General features: G+C 42.4%; 1 protein-coding gene across 1 annotated transcript in view; it reads left to right on the top strand.

Moving 5' to 3' along the window:
• The first annotated feature begins 1,881 nt into the window (after window positions 1-1,881).
• The window catches only part of rnf213b (ring finger protein 213b), a 33,101-nt gene continuing 16,811 nt past the window's right edge, over window positions 1,882-18,171 (top strand). The window contains exons 1-26 of the mRNA XM_035663779.1: window positions 1,882-1,903; window positions 3,712-3,855; window positions 3,933-4,720; window positions 4,817-4,972; window positions 5,072-5,241; window positions 5,339-5,619; window positions 5,702-5,949; window positions 6,922-7,128; window positions 7,220-7,430; window positions 7,514-7,569; window positions 7,649-7,814; window positions 7,899-8,045; window positions 8,431-8,529; window positions 8,664-8,792; window positions 9,037-9,202; window positions 9,308-9,472; window positions 9,583-9,732; window positions 9,836-10,467; window positions 11,067-11,226; window positions 11,312-11,529; window positions 11,619-11,762; window positions 11,858-12,010; window positions 12,280-13,510; window positions 13,676-13,860; window positions 13,955-14,107; window positions 14,263-18,087. Of these exons, the coding sequence (XP_035519672.1) occupies window positions 3,760-3,855; window positions 3,933-4,720; window positions 4,817-4,972; window positions 5,072-5,241; window positions 5,339-5,619; window positions 5,702-5,949; window positions 6,922-7,128; window positions 7,220-7,430; window positions 7,514-7,569; window positions 7,649-7,814; window positions 7,899-8,045; window positions 8,431-8,529; window positions 8,664-8,792; window positions 9,037-9,202; window positions 9,308-9,472; window positions 9,583-9,732; window positions 9,836-10,467; window positions 11,067-11,226; window positions 11,312-11,529; window positions 11,619-11,762; window positions 11,858-12,010; window positions 12,280-13,510; window positions 13,676-13,860; window positions 13,955-14,107; window positions 14,263-18,087 (9,936 nt within the window). The 5' untranslated portion in view covers window positions 1,882-1,903; window positions 3,712-3,759. The remainder of the gene's footprint in view (window positions 1,904-3,711; window positions 3,856-3,932; window positions 4,721-4,816; window positions 4,973-5,071; window positions 5,242-5,338; window positions 5,620-5,701; window positions 5,950-6,921; window positions 7,129-7,219; window positions 7,431-7,513; window positions 7,570-7,648; window positions 7,815-7,898; window positions 8,046-8,430; window positions 8,530-8,663; window positions 8,793-9,036; window positions 9,203-9,307; window positions 9,473-9,582; window positions 9,733-9,835; window positions 10,468-11,066; window positions 11,227-11,311; window positions 11,530-11,618; window positions 11,763-11,857; window positions 12,011-12,279; window positions 13,511-13,675; window positions 13,861-13,954; window positions 14,108-14,262; window positions 18,088-18,171) is intronic.

Genomic DNA, 18,171 nt, shown 5'->3' with positions numbered 1-18,171 from the left:
TGAGTGAGCAGAGTAACTGACCTCTGACCGCTCTCAGGATCCAGCCGCTGTCCGACGCGCTGGGAGATCTCTACAAGGAGTTCAACGCCCTGAAAGAGCGCCTCGCCGAGCTGACCACCAAGTTTGACGGCGTGGAGGCCTTCGTGGACGACGTACGATTGGGAAGGAAGCCCGCACCGCCCCGAGGTGAACCCCGACCCCCGGGGTCGCTGCCAGGAGAGACGGAGGCTGAGGCAGGAGGTCGACCTCAAGGACGGAGAACCAGGGTCGTAGTTCGGAGAGTCAAGAAACCTGCTGGTTCACAGGACTGATGACGGAGCTTTGAGACAGAATTATGATCCTGTTATGTCTTATTATAATCTCTGAATGAGTTCAGTTCATCTGTTTTCTGCTACCATCGACAGTCTCAGACATTTTTATAAGTTATCTACTGCAGCTTTAATTGTCACAGTTATACAAATAATAAAATGTCCTTGTTGCTGAACCCAAAAGGGTTTAATTTATTTATTCATTCTTTTCTCATCTTAATGCTTCTGATAACCTCCCTGCATACTAAGACAAAGATTATACATGTTTTTCTTCTTGTACTGTGATTAAAGTACTGAACAGTATTTACACAGCTGTATTCTTTTTTCACCACTAGGTGGCCCCCCAGCATCAGGACCATGTTTATCCTTGATGGACAGGAGTGTGTATTCTGGTTCACACACTTATATATTTAAATGTGTGTAAACTTTGGGATGAATAAATATGTTGTTTATATCTGTGTATGAAAAAAAATTGTAAAACTTCAATTCATCATCATTCATCTTAGCAGTCTTGTAATAAAAATAATATTTTGTTTTGGACATGCATTGTGCTGTTTCTTTGTTTCTTCAAAATAAAAGCTTTTTGAAGTACAGTTTTATTGAGTTCTGACAACAAACTACACATGATTTCCCACCAAAGACTTCAGACCCAAAGTTATTCATAAGAGTGGAGCAATGATTGATGTTTAATGTCATGAGTCAGCAAAGATCATTTCCATCACAGTGGCGGAGGAAGTTTTTAGACTTCATAAACAAACGAGACATCAGCGATACAATTGGTTATTTCTATACAGTTATTGTTCTATATCTATATATCTGTATCTAATAATGCATGTCTTAGAGGATCAGTACATTTGTAGGTAATAAACCTACATTTGAAATACTCCAAAAAGGGAAAGAAGAGTTTTTTCAGTCCAATTCTGCCAAATGTTGACCCAAAAAAATGACTAAGTTTCACAAAGTCATTATTTTGTGATGCTGAGTCATAGTTTCAGAAGGTTTCAGAATCCTTTTCCCCTGTCACATTGGTGGAAACGGGCTTCCACAGGGTCACAGTCAACCAGCTGATAAGAATAAAACGAGTCATAAACGCAGTGGAGTAAAAGGTATATTTAGATTGTATTATAAAACAGAACTTAATGTTAAACACATGAATGACAAAGCACTGAAATCATAACTTCATAAAAAATCTTGACAAATCACTCCTGAGTGTAAGTTTCCATTCTGCCTATATCGAAGAAGAAAACTCCCACCGGCACCTGAACGCAGCATTCACTTTCTGGTTTGATGAGAAATGAAACTGAAAAAAGCTTCCTCCTCTTTAGGGACTGTCGACAAATTAGTCTCCAAATAAAGACGGAAAAACCTTTAAACGCAGCTTATTAGCCGAGCCGAACCGTGTTAAAGACGATCAATATCTCGAGTTATATTTTACTAGATAACACAGTTAGCTTAGATACACAACCTGTTTGAGTTTAGGTCCAGAAACAACCCCCATCTTTAGAGCGCAGGATGAGTTTGAGGACGCTCCCTGAAGCTCCATATAGGAAGTCCCAGTAGGTCTGATAAACAGTCACTGTCTGACAGCACTACAGGTAGGACAAACTCTCAGCTCTGGGCTCTTTAATGCACTTTTCCTCTTATACTATGTAACTACAGCCTTAACTGAGAGATATGGTAACTTTTTATGTGATTTTATTGAACTTTATCAGTAAATAACTTTGTGTTTCTTTACAAAAACGTCCAACCACCTGAAATAAGATCAGATAAAAATATATTTGTCATTTTTTGTTGTGTTTTATGACATTTTTATCAGTGATGGAAGAATAAATGTAGACTACTTTAAGTATTAAAGTAAAAGTAGCAGCAGAGTGAGAGTTGTGTTATTTTATCATATTATTAAAATATTCTGCAGCTTTAACATGCAGGCGTTATATAACCTACTGTTGGGTAGTTTAATCTCCTGTATGAGATCATCATTGAGCATTTACCAGGCTGTGTTGTGGCCAAATTAATGTTATGGTTGGGGAAAACTGTAGTCAATAGACCTTTCTCACAGCAGCCCTTTTGGCCTGATATAGTAGGGTAAACACAGGTGTTACCAATGATAACAATGAAGGTTTCGTTTCTTCAGAGTATGGAAATGGGAAGCTCTGCTACACTAAATGGAACAGAACCTGTGTTAGTAGCATTGGTAACGCCTGTGTTTAACCTATTATAGGCTGCTGTGAAAAAGGTCTATTCAGAAAGCAGAAACACGGAGTGTCACAGAAACAATGACCACCGTTTTGAGCAAGTGCTGTCCTGTGTTGTCAAGAAAAACTCCTGGAAAGTGTCCTGGAAAGGTCCTGGAAAATGGCTTCTTAAAGCTAGTGGGAACCCCGCCAGCTAATTTATCAAACTGGAGAATTTTCACGAACATTTACAATCACCAAATTTAAAGACACATGATGTTCAGGAAGGATATGAACACATAATCTGCAAAGGAACCAAAGCTGTCAGACAGATGTGGTTCAAAGTTAAAGAATAAAAAGTAAATGTACTTAGTTAGATACCATCGCTGCCTTTTATATCACAGTCATTTTTAATAGAAACTTTTAGTGTATCTGAATTAGTTTTTGGTTGCCTTAACTGACTTCATGGCGTTTAGTTCTGAAGTGATTTATTAATTAACTGATTATTGATTGATTTTTTTCTGTTTATTTTATTAATTTAAAGATGTCACAAGATGTTACATACCTAATTATTTAGCTGTTCACATCACTTGCAGCGAACGTTTGGCGTCCAATTTATTTTGTAAAATGCGTTAAATAGTCTCATCTACACTCACACAGCCTGTTGTTAACAATCAAATTTATTGTTGTAGCTGATAAATACATGCACAGTGATGTTAGTTTCCCATGCAGCACTCTCACTTTCTACCTCCTCTTTTAATAGGTGAGAATTTTCTGTATAATAAAATAAATTCTTCTTGATTTTAACTTATTTATGGGCTCTGGATTGAACGTCCCATAATTGCTTGTGAGCGAGTGTGAGAAACAGTCCTGGAAAATGATTTCTTAAAAAGAGTGGGGACTTTTCATTATTTTTTGACATTTAATAGAGAAAATGATTCATGGATTAATTGAAAAAATTATCACAAAATGTGTTCGTGATAAATATAACTGCTACTTGCAGCCTTTTGTGGTGTTTACAGTGGTATTGTATTACAGACTATATGACATAATATGTTTATTACAGTAGCGTAAGTAATTTATGATCGAGCAAAGTCCCTCAGGATGAAAGTATCTTTGGCAGCAGTTCTCATGTTGCCACTCCCTTGCTGCCTGTAAACCAACTCCCTTAACTTGAATAGTAAGTCTCAGAGGTGGACGATGTAACTGTGTGTGGGTTTTACATTCAGAAACAGATAACGGGAACAGGGACTCCCCCGAAAAGAGAGTCCCTACAGATGGAGGAGGGAGCAGGAAACCCCCCCAGCACATCTGGATCCCAGGAAGCCCAGAGGAGGGAGGATGTTGCAACCAAGAGACCCCGGAAAAGAAGGGTAGGTAGGAATGCAATCATGAGACCAAACCACCATGAAATCTGTGATCCGAGGTTAAAGATTACGTTGTATTCCAGGAACAAGGGCCAGCCAGTCCCAGCAGGAAAGCTAAAGAGAAAGAGAGGAGGAAGAGGAAAAATCAAAGAAGAAAAAAGAGCATCTCAAACGTTAAAGGAGATGCAGATGTCAAAAGTGAAAACACAGAAAAAGCCAAGATGGAGGTTGAGGAGACAACAAGCAGCCAAACTCAGGAGAGCGTGCATGTAGAAACCCAACATGTGGATCACAGTGTGGGAGACCAGTTGCAGACTGAAGAGCGACGCCACAAAGATGCTAAGATGGTGCAAGCCCAGACTCAAACAAAGAAACCTAAAGGCTCAGACAAATTCACACAAACTGCAGCTGTTCCTCAGAGCGACCAGGAAACACAGACGGACTTCCCCGTGCCAGAACAAGATGACACAAACGACGAGAAGGCTCAACCTGGCAGAAAGAATGCTGCTGAGTCACAGATACAACGAGACAAACAAACGCCTGCGCCTGTGCCTGTGCCTGCGCCTGCATCTGCATCTGCACCTGCGCCTGCGCTGCAAGGCGACAGTGCTACTCAGACTCCGTTAAACCAAAAGGCGGATACAGACGGTGCATCATCAGACTCAGCCAGGGAGCAAAACCCCAAGAAAGAGTCAAAGTCTAAAGATGAGAATCCTTCTGCAGGAACCTCCGTTGATCCCACGGACTCACAAGGTGCCAAACCAATGTCTTACGCAAAAGCTGTGTCTGAAGCGGGCGGGACCGAGAAACAGTCCAATATGGAAGCCTCCAAAGCAGCAGATACAACCACTAAACCCTCCCAGAGCACACGGTAGGAGTAATGAAAGAGAATAACTGATGTCAACAGCTACATGGAATACTGTGGTCGAACCTGTAATTGTAAATGTGCATCTTTCTCTCTCCACAGTGACCGCAGCCCTGTGAGACCTCCACCTTCTGCTCCCATGTTCACCTTTCACATCTATGCTGTCCTGGACAAAAAGTTCAGGTTCAACCAAAAGCATGACACACTTTCGCTGTGTTATGATGGAGGGTATTTACCCTTTAAAATGACCCATTTTGTGTGAGTATTGATTTTGTATAAGCTGTAATACACGATATGTATACAGTGATATGATTTTCACTTTGTCATTATAACAAATGTTCAATATATTATGTTTAGTGGACTAAAAGAAGGAGGGTATTTGGTAGAAGCAAGTCTTTCTGTTCAAGAAAGTCAACTGCAGAGAGGCACATGGTGGACTTATTGGTATGGTGTAAAGCAACGACAGAAAGAGATAACAGGAATTGCCACAAGACACATTCAAATTCCATTTGACTCAAAAATCAAAGGTAAGACAAGCAAAACATTTAGTCTCAGCATGTCATTACATTGCTGTAGGTTTGTGTCTTTAACAACTAATCACGTACCTTTCTGTGTTTCATGAAGAGTTGCACCTTTACGAAGGCTACATTTGTCGTCTGGAGCAAGGTTGGTTGCAAACTGGCCTTCACATGTTCGGCTTGAGTAGATCAAAAGGTGTGGAGGTATCAGACGCCTGGCTGACCTCAGCGAGAGATCTGCTGAACAGAATCTTCCAGAAATGGTCCCCGTCAGACAAACAGAGCACAGAGAACTTGACTGACCACTTGAAGCATTTTATGTGGAGTCTCCATTCTGCACATACAAGGGTGACATTCCCAGACAATTCACAACCTCCCACGATCCCGGTTAGTGCAACAAGAAGAATAAAATTCATTATATATAAACTCCAATATTCCTCTAGTAATCAAATGTATTTTTTAATTACAGACATCAGAGCTGATTTCAGAGACTTTGGTTCAGATCTTAAAAGGAGAACCAAAGGAGAAATTCCCAAGCAGCTGGAGGAGCACCAGTCCTCTTGTTCTGGGCCTGTCTGTTTTCATGGTTACCAGAAAGTGTGACATCAACCTTGGAGTGAAAGGCTGGGCTGATCTGTGTCGCCTGGTGTCCTCAGAGACCGCAGTGGAGAAGAAAACCCTGGACGGGTTGCACAGTTGTTTCCAGAATCCACAATAGTAAGTTCATTAAAAGCTTGATGGTTGATGAAAGAAAAGGTCCACTTATTGGGTTTTTTAAAAGCCTTCAACTGCGTCTAATGGTCTTCCTCAGGGAATCAAGTTTGTTTAGTTGTCATCACATGACCTAAGTAGCCTACAGAACCAAAAGTTATACTTAGGTCAGATTGTAATTCCTGTGTCCCCAAGATGTATATGGCACATATTGGGAACATGACAAAGGTCCAGTGTTCCCTGGGTCCTATGTTCCTAAGTTTTTATGTTTCCAGGGTTTAAGGTCAGCGGTAGGAGTCTGGTTAGGGTTAGCTTAATAGAAGGCAGCTATAGCCCGAAGTTGACTGGCACAGTTAGAATTAATACAAAAACTTCTGTAATGATAAAATACCCTTTCCGGGAAGGCTTAGTGGTTGTTCCCAGGGTTAGGGTTTGGGTTAGGGTTAGAGGTACTAATCTATCACAATGACTATTCCTGTGCTTCCCGATGAGTACATGGTTTGGAATGGAAAGCCAAAGTCAAGGCATGGGCCCATGTGTGTCACTTACGGTGAAGGGAGTGTAAAGAAGTGTTCCACAAGATCAAATCCAAGCTAGGCTGGTGTTTCAATTCAGTAGGTGTTTCAATTCAGTGGTTGGGCTAGAATTTAACTTAAGTGAAGATGATTAGAGTTAGGCGATAAACTTAAATGGGGATAACCCATTAATCAGGGAATAGGACCCAGATTTGTCCCAAGAAGAACATGTTTAAGTCCAGAATTTAATTTAACTAGGGGAAAGTTAACCTGACTGCACCTGACAGTGGAGAAATTATGGTGGAGAAATACAAAATGCGGAACTATAGAATATAAACTCCTAAAAAGTACAGAGGACATAGCCGTGGTGTGCTCATTGACCCTGAGTAGTAAGAGGAGTATTTATCTGAAGGTATGTTGATGATGATGTTTGATCTCCCACTACTCTGTTTCTTCCCTTCAGTACTGTGTTGGCTCTGATGAACATCTGTGCATCGCAGTCGGTGTCGGAGCTCGTCCTGCTCGTTCCTCTGCTCTTCAGACTCAGGCAGCCAGGAGCAGATGCAGCAAAAGTGGGTCCAACTGTCGAGGAGGAGAACTGGTCAGGACTTGAAAATGTCCAGTTCAGCAGGTTCAGGGAGAGCATACAATTCCACCCTGACAAAAGAAAGTGAGTTTGTCTCATAGCAACCTTAACTCTCTTTTCCAGGAATGGTATGTTTCATATTTTATTAAAATAACATTTTTCTTTTTCACTGGAGAATGCTGTCTTTGATCGAGACACACTTATCTATGGCTAAAGAGTCGCCTCTGCTCCTGCAGAGCTGGACATCTCTGGTTGCATTCGAGGATCTTCCTGAATTTTCAGACATGACAGGAATACCTGTAGAACACCTGATCCAGAGTTTGTTGTACAGACTGCGAAAATGTGGAGAGACAAGGGATCTCAACAGAACACAGGAGCATGTGAAGGTGAGCAAATCTGCAAATGACAATTTTTAACATTTGAAATAACATCTTTAAAATTATGTGATAATGTTTGTCCTTTCATGCAGCATACTCAGAAAACCTTGACCCATATCCTGCTGAAGGTAGACAAAGAGAAGGACAGGTAATGATCTCAAATATTCATATAAGTCCCACTGATGACCCGTGGTATGCTCACTGTAACTGTTGCTCTGTGTCTGTAGGATGATTGAATCTGGAAATATCGAGCCAGCTTTCATGAGTAGCCTCAGTGTGTTGAAGAGCACATGCGTACTTGTGCGACTCGTCCCCTGGTACCAAGCTGCAGTCCTGTCCTACCAACTAGTTGTGAAATTGGCAGAGATTTTGGACGCTAAACTGAGGAAAGAGGTAATAATGTCTTTATCATGTGCTCTCACTGCCTCATTGTGGAACAGTAACTTTAATCCACTGTATTCCTTTTGTGCCTTTTAGTCTTCGGAAGATGAGTTTAAGACCTTAAAGCAGAAACTCTCAGAGAACCTACATCTCATGCAGCAGCGAGTTAGTGAGTGGAGAGATGAACTTCTGCAAAAACCCCTTGTGTCGCCAAAAACACTCTCCTACCCAAAGGAAATTGAGGTACACAGTTCAACAGAATAGTGTGTGTCAGCTCGGTTGACTTTGGCTTCATTCCTTTTTTGTTTACCGCTCGGCTCGTACAGTTGGTTTTGATCTGTGTTTCACCAAAAATAATCGATAAGAAAAAAGATTGATTTACAACCTTTTCATTCAGATTTTTATGTACCCTAACGCCCAGAGGTTACGTTCCCTACTGCAAGAAAGACAGTGATCCCTCTGATAAAGTTGAAAAACAGTGCTGAAAATGATATTACTAGTGAAAATGTATATATAAATATACTTTTTTTCATTTTCAACAAATAAAAAAGTTATGTGATAAGCCTAAAATCATGCAGTTAAACCAATAATTAATAAAGTAAATTGATTAAGTAAATCTATCTATCAGATGTGGGACGCGCTGCTGAAGGTGGAATGCTCTCTTGAAGAAGTTTCATCCCGTTGGGAGGGCAACCTCACAAAAGACCTGAGGAAGAGAATTTCCAAGGTCAGTGACTGTTGTAAAATTAACGTTATTGGCCAGGACCAAACTCAGAACAGCATAGATTCAAACAGTAATCTAGTGCCAGCAGGTAAAGGCTTTTCTTTTACAGTTTTCCTGTTTTTGTGTTTTCTTTGCAGGCAAGTGAGGAGGAAAAAGTACTAGTCTGCTGCCGTGAGACGTCCTCGGCAGCTATAAGGAAAAGCCACATCGTTGTACAGAACTGTTTCGATGAGCTGTGTCAGTCTGCCATCAAGACAGTCTGCCAGGTACAGTACATACTGATGATCTGTACAGGCTGCATCGTTCTCACGGAGAAGCAGCACCAGATAAGATGGCATCTGCTTTAATTCAGATTTTTGTATCACACATCATATAATGCACTTGGGTGCATCTTCCCCACATGCAGATGTTCTTAACAGATGTTAATTCAAACCATTTGTTACATTTCTCAAACCAGGCAGGTCAATTAAAGTCCCTGAGTTAAATATGATCATGCATCCATGTTTTCAGAGAGGGCAGGAGGGAGAACTGCTGGAGAGTCTCAGGACCAAGGAGAAGAACCTCCCAGATGTTGTCATGTCTGCTTTTGTGGTTGAGTCAGCAGCTAGATTCAGAGACGATGCTGTAGTGCAGCTGCTGGATCCACAGTCCGCCATGTACCACCTCCTTTCTCAAGGTACTTCATTATGTATTTTATTCATTTATATGTATACTTTATTATTTCCATAATGTTTTGTTTTGAAAGCTTCATAATGATCACATTGTCATTGTTTTGGGCCAGGTGATTGGAAGTCGATCACGGATGACACTGCGGCGCAGGTTGTCCACAGCTCTGTGGTTGCACTGCAATCTCTGGTGGAGTCTCTGCTTCAAGGACACGTGCCCCTCGGACACCTACGGACCTGCCTGAAATATAAAGAGCAGTTTAAGAGACTTTACCAGCAGTGTATAAATCTTATCATTATAATTACAACCTTCCATGATTACTCCATTGAACTTCCCCTGATTGGAAAAAAACTATATTAATTAATCATAGCTGCATTGTGTCTTACACAGTCAAGAAAAACACCAAATCTGAGACAGTTCCTGTTGAAGCAGCTGCTGTTTTGGCTCAGAGAGAGAAGGATTTGGACTCTTTCACCCAGCGGAAACAGCAGATGGATACACTGATAAAGATGATAGCAAAGGTTACAGAAAGCATCACTGGTAAGTATAACTACAAAGGTACTCTCTTAAGTTAAGAGATTCTGATTCTGTATCATGGTTTTAGGGGTCGTTTTCTTAAGTAACGTGGTTCTTTTTTAACCAGTTCCTGAGATGTCGACTCTGGTGGAGCAGCACAGTGCAGATCTCCAGACTGTGGGCCTGAACAGACTGGTGCTGGTTCAGTCCTTTAATGCTGAGGGGAAGTTGGGAAAGACTGGCCCTCCCCAGGTCCTCTGGTATAAGGCCAGTCTGATAGCCTTGAAAATGGCCAGTGAGATGCACAAACTGCATCACAGCAGCCTGATTCTGTCCCTCTGGGTCAAGGAGGCTACATATTTGGCGTCAGCAAGGCAACCTTGCCCAGTCCCTGTTCCAGTCACGTTAACACAGATCTACGAAAGCATCTGGGAGCCGCTTCTGACAGAGTTCACTCAGCTTGGTGTCAGCATTTCAAATGCAGACATCACTTTCAAGCAGCTTGATCGGGTTTTGTTGGAGTCTGGCGACCAAGGAGACGGGAAGCTAATGAGGAAGGAGCTGAGTCTGATGTCAGAAACATTCAGCGAGTCTGGAAGGTTGAAACCCAAGGAGAACTGGGTAGACCTAAGGCTTGGTCAGATCCAGAAGTATCGACAGCTCCACGAGGCAGCGGCTGCAGCCAGTGCAATGCTGAAGATTGCAGAAAAAATGAAGCTTACTGGGAATTTCAAAGAAATTGACACGCTCAGCCAACTGGTAATAGTCTGGGGATCTGACAAAGTGGGATAGCTAAAAGATTGTTTATTTTTAATCAAAAAATATATTTAATCATTATATATACAAAATTCACTGCCACTAGAGCAAAACAAATATGGCCAACCAGACTCCATTGACAAAACCATTCATTTTACTGTGCAGAGCATCGTAAAACATACTTTAAACTGGACAGACGCAAGATAAAACTTATCAAAAACTTCTATGTTAGTCTTTCCAACCATCACAATCGCTGGTCTGGCCGAAGTAAACCTTTAATTCACCAAGTTAGATTGGAAAATATTTGAGACAAATATGACTTTTGTGAGAAATGCGTAAAAGTACGTCCACTCAAACTTATTTTTACTTTGCGTAGTATCGTAACATCATAACTATCATAACTTTATTCAGAGTGGACAGAAACATAGAAAATAGCTGTTTGCTGTTATATTAATGTTCAAAATCTCATATATATAACCTTGCGACATTTGTGACAGCCGCATAATGATTTACTTTGTAAAGCAGAAGCAAGCACATTTGTTCCTGTGAATGCACTTGGGAATATGTATAATTCTTTTATCATGTGTGTACCTATTTAACAGGAAGAAGACAGATTTAAGCAGAGGGCCCTGGGTTCCCTAAGTGATGACCTATTTCGTGCTAGACAGCAACTCTCCAAAGTCACCAAGCAGCACACTGCCTGTCTGGAAGAGTTTCTAGCGAGCCAAACTCTGGTCAGCTGGGTCAAAGAGAACCTTAAAAGTAAGACGAAGTTAAAGCAAAAACATTAATTGTCTTTAGTTTTGCAGACGATGAATGCCTGCTCACTTTTCGGTCCCCTCGACAGATATGAGCGACGTAAAGGTCTATGTCGAGCTGGCTTCCATATCTGCTGGAGAGAATGACAAAGAGATCGACCAGGTGGCTTGTTTCCATGATGCAGTGATGGGCTACGCCCCTCTGCTCTACTCCCTCTCACCTCACGCTGGCTTTGAGGAGTTCATGAAGTGTGCTCAGCAGGTGTGGGACACCCAAATTAGAGATGAGAAGCTACCAGACAAATTGGTATTTACTTCTCTTTTATTTCTATGCAGCAACATAAAGCCCTGTTAGTGTGGCAAAGTGACAATGATGCCCCTGGGTTTGTTTTCCAGAAAGAGTCTACTCGATTGCTGGACTGGCTGAAAACACTAAAGGAGACCCACGGCTCTGTGGAGCAGTCCTCTCTCTCCCTGGCTAATTCTATTAATTCTCATGGAGTTTATCACATAGGATGGTCTGATGAAAACACAGAGAAGGTAAGTGGACATACAGCCAAGGATACCAAGATGTAGGACCTTGCTGACTGAATTCATAAGATATTTATGAGGCATTTTCTTTCGCTTGTCTGCAGAGATGTCTACAAAACATGATACACGTCACAGTGATAAAGGGCAGAGAGGAAAAGAGCTACAAGCTTGAAGATCTGCTGGAACTACAGAACAAACTCATGCTCATGTCATCCAAAGGGGAGAAGGGCAGAGAACAAGTCAACAGGTTCACAGAGGTCAGTGGCTATAATATACAGTTGTGGGAGGTGATTTAGATGATGTTTGAATTGCAACAAAAAAAGCTATGTTTTATTTCATTTAATGATGAAATCACATGGTAAAGTAGAACAGGACGTTGATTTTGTTGTATCATGTTATCAGTCATAACATTATGACCGTCTGGGCACCCTGGCTGATCGGTGTACTTTACTTTACTTTTACGTTTAGAGTTATCTGTTGAGATTAACTGTATAAATCCCTACACTCCTGTCCATGTGTACTGTAGGTTTTTGAAGGAGTTCAGAGACTGGGCGCCATCCTTCTTCAGATGCAAACATCTGGCAACATGCTCTTCAGGGAATGGCACGCTGAGGTCCAGTGCTGCCCACAAAAGCAACCGTGCATCAAAGTTGCCTTCTTATCCCTGATGGGTAAAGAGATGGTGTACTACGGTGAGGTGACTGAGCTGCTACAAAAGCTGGCTAACTCCATGGAGAGCTGCCAAAGTCAATGGCGTTCCTTCATCAGTGAGATGCGCTCCAACTTCAACCTCCTGAACCACTACACCTCAGAGCAGATAGTGTACCTGTGCCACTGGATACACAAAGTGTGTCAGCGACACGCTTCAGTTCCCCCACAGTTATGGCATTTACTTTTCCCCATAAAGCCTCAGTGCACTCTAACTGATGTCAGAGACGCTTACACTTATGCAGCAAGTATGACCTCAAAGCACGATGAACTGGAAGATGACACAGACACGGAAGAGGACATGGATGAGGCTTGTGATTTGATGGAGTTTTCTTCAGAGGATGAAGGTGATGGTGTGATGAGATGTGACACTGATCGCAACAGGATGCTCAATGAGGACAGTCTTGAAGAACTCTGGCGTAAATTCAAGGACGGCATGCAACAGTACCTCAACGAGTGCTTGGACATCTCAACTTTGGCCCATTTCCTCTCATTCCTCTCTAAAAGGAATCAGCAACACATGATCAGGAAGCTTCCACTGGTCCTCCAGGAGGGAAAGCCCAATCTCATTCTTTGTCCTGGTGCAGAGGTTTTTACCACCACCCTGTCTTGTTACATGGAGAGTCCAGAGCAGCCTCTGCCATCTAATGATGAGGTCCTAGTCTGCAGAGAGGAAACCACTGAGGAGGAGGTGGAAATCTTTCTCCGCCGAGCTCTTGGCCAAGGCTCTGTACAAAATTTGCAGAAGATATACTCTCTTGTCAATCCAGGGTTGCTGGGATATGATGTCAGTGTGGCCTTGGAGAAGCTCTTTGAGGATCTTGTGAGATGTGCCAACCCGCATTATCGTCTGGTAATAGTCAGTCCTGTTGTGCAGCAGCATAGATATGTGCCCTCTTTCTTCAGCAATGACAAAGTACAGGCTGGCATCAGTCTAACGGCAGAGACTGCCAGGAAATATCTACATCACCACTTCACACAAAATGCACTCCTGGTTTCTCCAGATCACCTCTCAGTCTGGATGGTGTCATCTGTACGCCCTGCAGTTGGTAAGGGTAACCCTAATTTGAATACCATTGTGAAAATGCTTATACAACGGTGGCAAGAATAGAATTTGTTTGTTCTGTGAACACTGCATTCTATTTAGTTAAACACTAACATTTTGCTTTCAGTTACAGTTTTTTTCTTAACATTCCTCTTTTTTCTATCAATAGGGAAATCTCTTTATGTGGATCGTTTGTTTGAGAAGTTCCAGCACAGATCTCCCAGAGCAGAACATATTAGGATCAGACTAATTGAGCCATGCGTTGATGTAGACTCTTTAATTAAGAGTCTATCAGAGAAACTGGCACCCTTGAGAGAGCAAGACCCTGTTCTTCTGCACATTGACACTGCTGGAGTAAGTATGCAAGCAGGTATCCTTGCAGACAACTTGTTCTATTGTTGGTTATATTTGAGAGCCTGTCTCCTTTTTCACTTTTGTTACCTATCAGGTTCGTTCAGGTCTGGAGGAGCTCCTGTTCCATCTGTTAGTTCTGGGCTGTTTAAGCGATAGCCATGGCATGCTATGGAGAAGAAATGTAGCGCACTTGATCACTGTTGAGGTCTTAAGAACAAAGATGTCACCTCAAAACCAGCCAAAACAGGTAGCAATGTCTTTCAGAATATAATTGTTTTCAGTATGGGTGGCAACTGTCAGAAAATTAAGGGACTCTGGCCCTTATTGAACATAAAGCAAAATTACAAAATTGCCTCAGGCTGCAATTGATTTAATAAATCTGTGTTTCATTTGCTCATACAGATGAGGTTTGGACTTCTTGACATTCTGCCTACCATCCATTGTAGACCTCCAAAAGAGGTCATGGCCACTAGAAGGGTGTTGACAAAACAGACCTTTGATCCACTCATGGATGAACAGGAGTTTTGCAGTGAAGGGATTCAAAGGCCGTATCAGTACTTAAAACTCTACCAAAACAATCAGGATCTAGATCATTTTAAGTACCAGGAAGGATCCAGAGTGGGAAATCCTGATGACTGTATCCATCACTTTTTGTTATACTGTGGGATGCAAGATCCATCTTGGGCAGAGCTGAAGAACTTCTCCTGGTTCCTCAATGTGCAACTGAAAGACTGTGAGAACTCAGTTTTCTGTGATCCAGATTTTCTGGCTGACCATCTCCCTGGTTTCAAGGGCTTCATTGTGAAGTTCATGATTTTAATGGCAAGGGATTTTGCCTCGCCATCTCTGAACACATCTGACAAAAGTCCCATGGTGCACATTGATAACAGTCAGGAGGATGACATTCTTGCCCATCTGACAATTCGTAAGCACTGGGAAAATGAGTCTCATCCATACATTTTCTTTAATGCAGACCGATCCTCAATGTCTTTCCTTGGCTTTAATGTGAAGAAGTGGCGAAACATACTCAATGCAGTTGATCCTCATAGCCTCACGGTCCTGATAGAAAATGTGATGTCAGAAAAACTTTTTCAAGGTTTGGAACGGCAAAGGATCTCTCTCACTGAAGACTTCGATCAGTTGCCCCGGCCAGACAAAATCAGAAGGATTTCATGCGTTGTTGGTGCAATGAAAGGAATGATAGGAAGAGAATTTGATCCAGACCCAACATATGAGCTCACTGCTGACAATGTGATGAAGATGTTGGCCATACACATGAGATTCCGGTGTGGAATTCCAGTTGTCATCATGGGAGAGACCGGCTGTGGGAAAACACGATTAGTCCGTTTCCTTTGTGCCCTGCAAAGGGAGGACAAACCTGCAGAGAACATGGTACTTGTCAAGGTACATGGTGGAACTACAGCAGAGATGATCTACAGAAAGGTGAGGGAGGCAGAGATACTTGCTGATAAGAACCGTAGAATGCACAAGCTAGACACCATTTTGTTCTTTGATGAAGCCAACACCACAGAGGCCATTTTTGCCATCAAGGAAATCCTGTGTGACCAGTCAATGAAAGGGGAACCTCTGAAGGCAGGCAGTGGCTTGAAAATAATAGCTGCTTGCAATCCTTATAGGAAGCATTCACCTGAAATGGTGGAACGTTTGGAACGTGCAGGTTTAGGATACAGAGTGAAGGCACATGAAACTGAAGACCGCCTTGGAAAAGTTCCTCTGAGGCAGCTGGTGTACAGAGTTCATCCTCTCCCTCCAAGCATGGCATCTTTGGTCTGGGATTTTGGTCAGTTGAGTGATTCTACTGAACTTTCCTACATCAAACAGATCGTCCAGAAGAAGATTCACGACCATCATTTGCCAGTGGCCTGCAAGGACATAATTTCAAATGTTCTGGGAGCATCCCAAGAATATATGCGAAGTCGGAAAAATGAGTGCAGTTTTGTGAGTCTCAGAGATGTGGAGAGGTCAATGAACGTGCTAGTTTGGTTCTACCAGCACAGTGAAGCCCTTTTCAAAAACTGCCCTCATCTCAATGATGCTCATAAAACACTGAAGTGCTTGATTCTTTCAGTTGGAGTCTGCTACTACCCATCTCTGGTGGACAAGGATCAGTACCTCTCCGTAATTTGTAGGTACTTTCCAGACCCTCTCCACTCTTCAGAAGCATTGCAGGGAGAGATTTCATCCTGTCAAGACATCTTCCTTCACAACATACAGACAAGAGAGACCATAGCCAAAAATGTTGCACTCAAAGAGAATGTGTTTCTTATGGTGGTTTGCATTGAGCTCAGGATCCCACTCTTTCTGGTTGGCAAGCCAGGCAGCTCTAAGTCTCTTGCTAAAACAGTAGTTGCTGATGCCATGCAAGGCCAGAACTCTCACTGTGAACTATTCAAGAAACTTAAGCAAGTTCATATGGTCTCCTTCCAGTGCAGTCCTCACTCAAGTCCTGAGGGCATCATAGGGACATTCAGGAACTGTGCCCGCTTCCAGAAAGACAAAAACATGGAAGAGTATGTATCAGTGGTGGTTCTTGATGAGATAGGACTAGCGGAAGATTCACCTCAGATGCCACTGAAGACCCTTCATCCTCTCTTGGAGGATGGTTGCATCGACAATGACAAGCCAGATCCACACATGAAGGTTGGCTTTGTGGGCATTTCCAACTGGGCTCTTGACCCAGCAAAGATGAACAGAGGAATATTTGTGTCCAGATGGGATCCAAGTGAGGATGAACTTGTGGAAACTGCCAAGGGAATTTGTGCATCCTCCAAACAAATTCTCCTGAAAATCAAACACCTCTTCCCATCTTTGGCAAAGGCCTTCTTGAGCATCTGTAAAGAATCCTCAAAAAATCAGTTCTTTGGTCTAAGGGATTATTACAGCCTAGTCAAAATGCTCTTTGCCGCAGTCAAATCCACACAACAAGAACCTGATGGTGGACAGTTAGTTGAGGCCATCTTGCGTAACTTCAGTGGACAGCCAGAGGGTTTTGATCCAGTCATATTTTTCCAAGAGGTTCTCCAAAACTTAACAGATATTCCCAGACCAAGCACCTTGCAAATGGTGAAAAAGAATCTTGATCATGACACCAACCAGGAGAGTCGTTACCTCCTTCTGCTGACCACCAACAATGCTGCTCTACATATCCTTCAGCAACAAATCTTTGCCAAAGGAGACTATCCACCACCTGAAATTGTCTTTGGCTCGGGATTCCCAAAGGACCAGGAATATGCCCAAATCTGCCGTAACGTTAACCGGGTGAAGACATGCATGGAGACTGGACGTACTGTCATCCTCCTCAATATGCAAAATCTTTATGAAAGCCTGTACGATGCCTTGAACCAGTACTATGTTTACCTCAGTAAGCAGCAATACGTTGATCTCGGTCTCGGCTCCCACAGAGTCAAATGTCGTGTCCAAACCAACTTCAGACTGGTGGTAGTGGAAGACCAGAAGAAGGTCTATGAGCACTTTCCCATGCCCCTCATCAACAGGCTTGAAAAACACAGGGTGGACAGGAGTACTGATCTGAAGCCATGGCAACACAGGGTTCTCGAAAAATTGAAGGATTGGGTGAAGGAATTCTCAGGTGACGAAGCCTCAGAGGATTTCAAGCTCTCTGACATTTTTGTTGGCTACCATGGTGATGCCTGTGCCAGTGCTCTCTTGCAAGCACTAGAAAAGAGAGCACAAAAAGCTGAAGACACTGCAGTAATACAACATCAACAGACTGAAAAAGATGACTCACTGGCAGAGGAGGAACCAAATGAAACACTTGTATTAAATTCAAACAGACAGGAAGAGGTAATGGATCAGCAAGGCGATCAGTTGGGTGATGAAATGGACATAGAGATTGCTGGAAAAGAGAAAGAAACTGAGTCAATGGAGAAGAAAGATGATGAATCCACTGAGCCATGTGATGACGAGAACAAAGCGATGTCTGATAGTGAAGAAATGATGGAGACAGAAAACGATGTTGGATCTGTTGGGAAAAACGAAGAGGAAGAAGTTTTCGATTTAGCTAAAGGTCTCCTGTTGAACTGTGCAACCCCCGATGCAGTGGTGAGGCTCAAGTATTCAGATTTAACAAAGCAGGAGAATGAGAAACTCCAAAGAATGTACTTCCAGCAACAACATCACCACTCACTCCGAGATTTCCTGGAAGATTGTCTGAAAAAGCAGCAAGAGACCAGCATGTTTCTAGAGGTAAGCAACAAACTGCTGCTCCAATTTTGTTTTCATCTTTTCTTAACAATCTTTGCAAGTTAGTGACATCGCTGTCCTCTTTGT

This window comes from Morone saxatilis, unplaced genomic scaffold (genome assembly GCF_004916995.1).
Source record: "Morone saxatilis isolate NCDOM2014 unplaced genomic scaffold, NCSU_SB_2.0 Contig1, whole genome shotgun sequence".
Classification (NCBI taxonomy): domain Eukaryota; kingdom Metazoa; phylum Chordata; class Actinopteri; family Moronidae; genus Morone; species Morone saxatilis.
The sequence above is the reverse complement of the archived record's forward strand: the minus strand, read 5'-3'. Positions and strand labels throughout refer to the sequence as shown.